General features: G+C 46.2%; 1 protein-coding gene across 3 annotated transcripts in view; it reads left to right on the forward strand.

Annotated features, from left to right (window-relative positions):
* The first annotated feature begins 6,138 nt into the window (after positions 1–6,138).
* Positions 6,139–9,439, forward strand: part of CDK19 (cyclin dependent kinase 19) — a 214,681-nt gene continuing 211,380 nt past the window's right edge. Inside the window, exon 1 of one of the 3 annotated variants that reach the window (XM_017889652.1) lies at positions 6,139–6,620. In XM_017889652.1, coding sequence (XP_017745141.1) covers positions 6,493–6,620 — 128 coding nt within the window. In that variant the 5' untranslated portion in view covers positions 6,139–6,492. The remainder of the gene's footprint in view (positions 6,621–9,439) is intronic. The other 2 variants (XM_017889654.1, XM_017889657.1) reach the window with 2 other exon arrangements.

Consider the following 9,439-nt stretch of genomic DNA (forward strand, 5'->3'; position numbering starts at 1 on the left):
GAGGAGGAGTAGGAGGAGGAGGAGGAGGAAAGAAAAAAGCTTCAGCCAGACCCACCATAAATATTAATTTTTTTTTGAGATGGAGTCTTGCCCTGTCACCCAGGCTGGAGTGCAGTGGTGCGATCTCGGCTCACTGCAACCTCCACCTCTTAGGTTAAAGTGATTCTCCTGCCTCAGCCTCCCAAGTAGCTGGGATTATAGGCACCCGCCACCACACTCGGCTAATTTTTGTGTTTTTAGTAGAGACGGGGTTTCACTATGTTGGCTAGGCTGGTCTCTTGGCCAGGCTGGTCTTGAACTCCTGGCCTAGTGATCTACTTGCCTTGACCGTCCAAAGTGCTGGGATTACAGGTGTGAGCCACCGTGCCTGGCTTGTCTCAGTGTGTTTATATGTAAAATGGGAAAAATAGAACATGTTGAGTCTCAGAAAACAGAACTCCAAAATATGGCACTTAAGCATGTTGAACTAAAAAAGCAGCCTCCAGCCGCTGCCTCCACACTGCCACCATTTCTCAATCCTCTGTTCCTCCCAAAGCACAGGATGAGGCTGTTCTCTGAAGTTCTCTTATCTACCGAGAAACTGAAACTGCTGTAGAAGAACACAATAACCTTTAATTCTCTATCTGGAATTTCATTAACCAGAAAATATTAAAACTCATAGCACAAAGGAAGACACTGAAAATGAAATGCCACAGTAGAGACCAGATGAACCGTGTCCCACACTACGGTCTGTTGTCTGGTCTCATTTAGTTTCTTATTTTATTTATTTATTTTCGAGATGGAGTCTTGCTCTGTTGCCCAGGCTGGAGGGCTGTGGCACAGTCTCAGCTAACTGCAACCTATGCCTCCCGGGTTCAAGTGATTTTCCTGCCCCAGCCTCTGAAGTAGCTGGGATTATGGGCACGCACCAACATGCCCTGCTAATTTTTGTATTTTTAGTAAAGATGGGTGTTTCACCGTGTTGGCCAGGCTGGTCTCCAACACTCCACCTCAAGTGATCTGACCACCTTGGCCTCCCAAAGTGCTGGGATTACAGGCATGAGCCACTACGCTTGGCCCATTTAGTTTCTAATGAGAATCATTTACTAATCATTTTGTGAGCATTGGGCTCACTTATTTCCCCTAAAAACAATTTACTACCAGTCAGGTGAGGTAGCTCACGCCTGTAATCCCAGCACTTTGGGAGGCCGAGGCGGGCGAATCACCTGAGGTCGGGAGTTGGAGACCAGCCTGATGAACATGGAGAAGCCCCATCTCTACTAAAAATACAAAATTAGGCGGATGTGCTGGTGCATGCCTATAATCCCAGCTACTCGGGAGGCTGAGGCAGGAGAATTGCTTGAACCTGGGAAGAGGAGGTTGGGGTAAGCTGAGATCGCACCACTGCACTCCAGCCTGGGCAACAAAAGCAAAACTCCATCTCAAAAAAAGAAAAAGCAGAAAGAATTTGGGGTGAGTCCACAGAGTAAAGTGAAAGCAAGTTTATTGGAGAAGTAAACAAAAGAATGGCTACTGGATAGGCAGAGGAGAGGTATGGGCTGCTCCACTGAGTATACTTATAGTTATTTCTTGATTACATGATAAACAAGGGGTGGATTATTCACAAGTGTTCTGGGAAGGACGTGGGGATTTCCCAGAAGTAAGGGCTTCTCCCCTTTTTAGACTCTATAGGGTAACTTCTCAAGTTGCCATGGCACTTGTAAACTGTTGGCACTGGTAGGATGTCTTTTAGCATGCTAATGCATTATAACTAGCATATAATGGGCAGCGAGGAGACCAGAGGTCAGTGAGTAGACCAGAGGTCGCCATCCTGGTTTTGGTGGGTTTTGTCTAGCTTCTTCACTGCATCTTATCAGCGGAGTCTTTATGATCTATATCTTGTGCAGGCTTCCTATTTCATCATGTGACTAAAAACGCCTAACTTCCTGGGAATGCAGCCCAGCAGGTCTCAGCCTTATTCTACCCTATTCAAGGTGGAGTCACTGGGGTTCAAATGCCTGACAGTTATTTCTATCTTGATGCCCCCATAGGCACTTCCAATTCGACATGCCCCAACCAAGCTTATCTTTTTCTCAAAAATTGCTCCCATTCCTGTGTTTCCTAACTTTCTGAAATTTCTACCATATTGCTGAAGTCAAAATTCTCAAAGTTATCTTGGATTCTTCCCTCTCCTTTAATCCCACATTTAATTAATTACTAAGTCTTGTTAAATTTTACTCCTAAATAATTCTAGTATGTGCTTTTTTCTCATAGTGCTGCTCTTCCGTGGTTCAGATCCTTGTCTTTTGTTTGTTTGTTTTGAGACGGAGTTTCGATCTTGTTGCCCAGGCTGGAGTGCAATGGTGCAGTCTTGGCTCACTGCAACCTCCGCCTCCCGGGTTCAAGTGATTCTCCTGCCTCAGCCTCCCGAGTAGCTGGGATTACAGGCATGCAACACCATGCCCGGCTCACTTTGTATTTTTAGTAGAGACAGGGTTTCTCCATGTTGGTTAGGCTGGTCTCAAACTCCCGAACTCAAGTGATCCGCCCACCTTGGCCTCCCAAAGTGGTGGGATTATAGCTGTGAGCGACTGCACCCGGCCCAGATCTTTGTTTTTACTGTACTATTGCAATAGCTTCTTTGCTAGTCTCACCTTCCTCCAACAGAACCTGAACACTTTTGTCAGAATTTGTTTAATACACAAGGCTGATTATAGTTCTCCTTAGCTCAAAAGTCTGTAATAGCTTCCTATTGCCTACAGAATCGAGAAAAGAAAAAAACTTTCATTTGAGAAATGTGAGGCCTTTTAAATTATAAGGCACAGAGAGACATTAAAATAATACAGGAATTAGGCTTGGTGTGGTGGCTCACGCCTATAATCCCAGCACTTTGGGAGGCCGAGGTGGGTGGATCACTTGATGCCAGGAGTTCAAGACCAGCCTAGCCAACATTGCAAAACCCCGTCTCTACTAAAAATACAATTAGTTGGGCTTGGTGGCGCATGCCTGTAATCCCAGCTACTCGGGAGGCTGAGGGAGGAGACTCACTAGAACCCAGGAGGCGCAGGCTGCAGTGAGGCAAGATCGTGCCACAGCATTCCAGTCTGGGTGACAGAGCAAGACTCTGTCTCTAAATATATAAATAAAAAAGATACTGGAATCAGGTGGTACTTTCCCTTTGAGCTACATATTCATCTCCTGAAACTGCTTGCTATTGCCCCAAGTAGCTACAAATTAATCCAATAATGCTGCACCAGATGCTATAACCCACACCCTATATCTTAACAATGTATAGCCAATCATTAATCAATGTTATTCCTGTAAACCAATGAGAATCCCTCACAAACAACTTTGAGCCCACTTCCTATCCCCCTTTTTTTGCCTTTAAAAATCTATTTGCAATTGCTCCTGATTGGAGTGTACATTCAAGGCAACTTGTATCTGTACTCCTGGGTTGCAATTCTAAAGTTTGGCTCAAATAAACTCTCTACTTACATTAATTTTGCCCCAGCTTTTTCCTTTTAGGTCAACAGAATAATGAAACATAGCTTTCCATAATTTGACCTCTGCTTATCTGTCCACTATTTTCTTATCCATTGCTTTTTCCTGTCTTAATCTGTAATATTCAAACTAGTTGCATTTCTCAGAATATATGATGTTCTCTCATGATTTACGTACATGCTGTTCTACCTGAAATAATTCCTCCTTTCTTGCTCTTCGACTTGTCCTTCATGTAAAGTCCTACTCATGCTTTAAATTTTGGCTCTCACTCAGCAGACGGGGCTGGAGTGAAAAAAAAATTTGCCTCAAACCTACCTATTTCATGAAGTCTACCCTGACTCACTTAGAACCCCGCCTATTCTACCAGTGCTCTTTTAACCACAGTTTATTTTTAATTTGCTTGCATATTTGTTTCTTCAGTAGGTTTAATTTCCCAACGGAAAAAGACCAATTTTTTTTTTCCTGCTATCTCCAGCAGTTATTACAGTGCATGGCAACAAGAGTAACTGATATTTTCTTGATTAAAGATACCATTCTTTTTTTTTTTGAGACAGGGTCTTGCTCTGTCACCCAGGCTGGAGTGCAGTGGCGTGGTCTCAGCTCACTGCAACTTTCGCCTCCTGGGTTCAAGCGATTCTCCTGCCTCAGCCTCCTGAGTAACCAGGACTACAGGCGCATGCCACCACACCTGGCTAATTTTTGCATTTTTAATAGAGACAGGGTTTCACTATCTTGGCTAGGCTGGTCTCGAACTCCTGATCCATCTGCCTTGGCCTCCTAAAGTGCTGGGATTACAGGCGTGAGCCACTGCACCTGGCCTGAAGATACCCTTAAGGGCTGAGGAAGCTTTCCAGGAGTGAGTAATGTAGTAAATGAGGTAAATAATTCCGCCTCCCTCTAGTTTTCGAAGCTTCTTTCAAAACCTAGCAGGCAGTTCACTATTAACTTTCCTTATCTACCACTTTGGGTAGAACTGACATTTCTCTTCTTTGTCCTCCTAATGAATGTGTTATGTCCTATCCTAGCACCAATCACGTTTAAGTGTGTATTCCCAAGCATTTGAGACATTAGGCTCACCATTACAGGGGAGGAAACCTTTCTAGGTTCTTCAGCTGGTCTATAAACTAAATTGATACCAGTCAGGTTAACACGAGAAAAACAGTTTTAATTACGTATGTATGCACAAGAGTCCCACAAAATATGAGACTCAAAGAAGGGCCAGATATTTGACACTTACATTACATCCTGGCCTCAGAAAGGAAGTGGGACCCGGCATGGTGGCACGAACCTGTAATCCCAGCTACTCAAGAGTCTGCGGCAGGAGGATCCTTGAGCCCAGGAGTTGGACGCCAACCTGGGCAACATAGCAAGGCTAGTCTCTTCAAAATAAAAGTGGGGCTTGGGGCTTCCAGGGGTGGTGGAGACAAGTTAAGGGAGGATAAGAGAAAACGTAAGATGAATAAAGGTTGACGTTTATGCAGATAAAAGTATCTCATCATACTAGTTGACTAGGAGCAGCTCTCTTTCTGGTACAGATTCCTTTAATTATGAAAAATTTCCTTTAGAAATGTACATTTCTCTTTACAAAGGGAGAGTTTTAACCTTTATTTTAGGCAATAGTGGGATAAGTGAAGCATTTTCCTGTGTTGGCTGGATCTTAATTTATTTTTGCTGAAAGACATCAATATGCCAGAGTGGCATATTTTGGGGTGGCATATTCTGGACTCCTTCAGTTATAATTTGGGGTAGTGTGTCCTGAGCCCCAACACAATGAAATCAATCAACGTCCACCCTAACTAAAGGGGCTTTCTTAAATATTCTAGGAGAACCTCACCATCATGCATAGACCGTAAAAAATCCTCTAAAATTCAACCCAAAGGATAGTTTTAAAACGCGGCTTCCTCCAGGCACTTTTAATTGTCCTTAACAGATGGCCAAAGCCTGGTTATGCGAACCGCATATGCTAAGAGAAAACTGACTAGAGCGCCAAGAAAATGATGATTGGCTGCCGGAGCCCAGAAGTTGCATGTTCCCTGGCCAAGGCAGGCACTAAGAAACTGCTGAAGGTTCAGTTTTTGAATTACGGTTTTTGCATCGTAAAGAAAAAAGATCAACCTATCAGAAAGAACCGAGCACATCCAATCGCCAATCAAGAGCGGGAAAGAAGCCAAAGCCTGGGGATACCCACGCACCAACTAGGACGTCATTCTCCAGCCCCCGCCAATGAACAGCGGAACGGGGGGCGGGGCAATAGGCGGACCCGTTGCCCTAGAAAACAAACAAGCTGCGGTACAACTGTCCTCACCAGCCCTCGCCTCCCAAGCTACTGCAGCCAACCCCTCAGCAAGGTGCTGATTTAATGCTTTCCATGCTCTCTGCGTGGGGCAAGTTACAGTGGAGTATCCCCTTCCCACTAAAGTAAGGCACTTCTTTCCAGTGCCTCCCCGAGAACTGCAGAAAGCACACTGGAACTTCCAGCTTTCCACCTTCACAGGAGCCGGGAGCCCCGCGCTACCTGAGGGGGAGGGGCGGCCCTGGTACGCAGGCGCGCATGCTTTGTCGGGGGCGAGGCTGTGGCGGCCCGAGGTAACCTGGGAGCTGTATTTCTTAGGCCTGCGAAACCGCCCTGGCCGCTGAGGCCTTCGGGACTACATTTCCCAGGAGCCTCCGCGACCATGGGGCGGGCCGGTGAGTTCGTTAATGAGCTCGAGGAAGCCACGGTGCGGCCCACCAGGTTCCAAAACAAGGAAATGAAGAGGGGAGGCGGGACTGGGGGTGCCTGTGGGAGCCGCCGCCGCCGTCGCGGAGGAGGAGGAAGAGGTGGAGGAGGTGGCTGCTGCGGCCGCCGAGGAGTCCCTTGCTGAAGGCGGACCGCGGAGCGGCGGGCGGCGCGCGCGCGCGCGCCCGAGAGGCGTCTGTTGGAGAAGTGGAGCGGCGGTCGCGGGGGGAGGAGGAGGAGGGACTGAGCGGCGGCGGCCCCCGCGTCCCGTGCCTCTATGGGGGAAGCAGACAATGGATTATGATTTCAAGGCGAAGCTGGCGGCGGAGCGGGAGCGGGTGGAGGATTTGTTTGAGTACGAAGGGTGCAAAGTGGGACGCGGCACCTACGGGCACGTCTACAAGGCGAGGCGGAAAGATGGGTAAGAGCAGGGGCGGGAGGAGTAGGCTCTCTCGGGTCCTCGCCCTGCCCGCGACCTGGCGGGATGGGTGGGTCGGATCCCAGTCGGGCCGTGCCCGAGGGGCGAGGCGGAGGGGGTCGCGGGGTCGCGTCCCGACACCGACTCCGAGGGGCGCCCATTCCGCCCGCCTCCCCCGCGCGGTCGCCGTCGCGCCCCTCGAACTCCCGCGGCGCACCCCGGTCCGAGGCGTCAGTCCCGTCCCAGAGGGGCGCCCTCCGAGTGCTCGCAGACGGCGGCGGGACTCGAGTTGGGACCGCGGTGGAGGAGGAGTTTTGGGGTCTGGTCTCTTGGGGGAACGCAGCGGGCAGGCAGAGCTCCGCCGCGGAATTGCCGCTCCGGCCCTGTGTAGTGACGGTCGTTGTGGAACTTCCAATCGGCTGAGCGCCTCGCGGGGGCGGCGGTTTGAAACCTCGCCGGGGAGCCCGTCGGGCGAACACGGCCTGGGGTCCTCGCCAGCCCCGCGGCTCTGACCCGCTGGGCACCGCCGCCTCCGGCCGCGATCTCCGCCCCCTGGGGCTGGGCGGCCAGTTGGCCCCTCTATGCAGTACTCCCATCACTGTCGTACGCCCGGCGTCCCGGATTTCTCATTCTCACATTCTGAATTGCGTACCTTCCCCCTTCGAAGGAGACCTGATGGGCCAGCTGCGTTTCACAAGCGGTAGCTTAAGAGTTGGCTCAGTTCTCTGCTAACCACCCTTTACCTCGCAGCCCCTTGGCTATCTTGGGTATTATGTCCTCCACTCCATCCTCTGCCCGATGACTGTGGGCTGGGGCTTATCGAGTACCTAGATTATCAAGAAGGGAATACAGAGTGACAAAGCTGGGCCTGAACCTTTGTTTTCCTAGGAGTTGGGGGAGAACTGTAGGAACACCTTGGGAAGCCTTTACTGATTGTCCTCTTAAGATAAGAAGAGCTGGATAAAGTACTGAGAATGCCTATCCTTACTTGGTCCTGGAGGTCAGACAGCAGCTACAGCAGGACTGGTGGAACCAGCTTCCTGGCAGGAATTACCCTCCCCCAAGGTTAGGGACCCAGGAAGATACCCTGTCCAGCATAGACTTTAAAGAGAGTCAAACTCTACGGAAGAGGATTGTAACGGAATATTTCTGAATACACTGATGATCAGCCACAATGACATTAGGAAAATTTGAAGTGCCGCTTATCTTTGTGCGTGCTGTTATAATTTGATGTGGTTGGTATATGAAGTTTAGGACCAAAGTAGGTTGTGTGCGTATGCACTAATTTCATAAAACAAACAACTCTATAGTGTTTTGTCATAAGGTATCGTGAAAATTGCAAAGTAGTATCCAAGTGTAAAGGATTATTATTATTATTGCAGTTTTTTTTCCTCTTGTAATAACTTGAACAGGCCTCAAGGTACTCAGTTGTTTCTCATAATTCCTTTAATTACCAGGTGTCCTTGAATGCTTATCATAGAATGTGAGTTACTATAATTAACATATTTTGGTTTTGGAATATCCACTCTACCTGTTATACTAGTGTTCTTGTGGGAATTTTATCAGATATATTTGGGGAAAGCACATCCAGTTTTCCTGTTTGGACACTGTTAATAAATCTGAGGTGGGTTTTTCCCATACTCCTCATGCTAACTTTGTAATATACTTTAGGTTTTAAAAAATGTATTTTTTGTTGTTGTTGTTGTTGTTGTTAAAATAGCTTTCTCTTATTAAGGAACTTTTGAGAAGTTAAAATTCTGCTTCTGAATTGTATTTGAATAGTATGGGCTTATAACAAAACCAGATAATTCCTGCTTCTATAGTTTTGAATATTTTCCCCTCTAATAAAGTGCTTGATTCGAATACACTTCCTTTTGAGTGAAATTTGTTAATTAGAATTAATAAAGCTTCTTTACTAGAGTAAGATTAGTTTGGTTGTCTTCAAAATATAATGCTCTTTTTTTTCTAAAAAAAAAAAAAAGTCTCTTAGGGTCTGAAAGCGTTAGTTTAAATCACTATGTTATGTATAAGAAAAACCATAATAAAGGCTTTTTTCCTGGACGAAATATCTGGTTGAGATTTGCAACTTTACAGTAAACACCCACATCTCTCGTGGGTTGGTAGTGGGATTAGTTTTATGTTCATTGATACCAGCAATTTGAAAGAACATCTGTGTCCTTTGGGTTCATGTTAATTTTTTCTTTTTTTTAACTGTTTTAAACTGTGAGGCAGATTTGCATAGTAAAGGATTTTACACTCTGATCATGGTAGATTACAGTTTGGCTCTTTCCAGATTTTATTTTGGTTAACTCAGAAAATGCATAATGCTGTTTTAGGGAGCCAGAAATCACATAGGTTACATTAAAGAGAAATGATTCTGGTATATATAATGTAGTATATAACCAAAACATTGTTCAGGTCTTTAAAAGAAACATTGAAAGAAGTAACTTAAAATATCATTAGAAAAGTTTAATACTACAGTTTGCAAAATCTTAAGTTATTTCCCTTGAAGTTTGACTTTAGGCAATATTATATCACATAAATTTATAACAAGCTGGAAATGCAGGATTTACATCTGAGTTTTTCACCTTTAATTAAAAATGTTATTTGTTCACCTTTTTGCAAGAAGATTGGCTTTTGACCCAACTCTCCTTTTTATTTAATATTTTTCAGTATTTTTTGTAGAGACAGGGTCTTGCTGTGTTGGCAAGGCTAGTCTTGAACTCCTGGGATCAAGTGATCCTCCTGCCTCACCCTCCCAAAATGCTGGATTACAAGCGTGAGCCACCATGCTGGACCTCCAACTATCTTTTTCTTTAAAA

This window comes from Rhinopithecus bieti, unplaced genomic scaffold (assembly GCF_001698545.2).
Source record: "Rhinopithecus bieti isolate Rb0 unplaced genomic scaffold, ASM169854v2 scaffold_18548, whole genome shotgun sequence".
Classification (NCBI taxonomy): domain Eukaryota; kingdom Metazoa; phylum Chordata; class Mammalia; order Primates; family Cercopithecidae; genus Rhinopithecus; species Rhinopithecus bieti.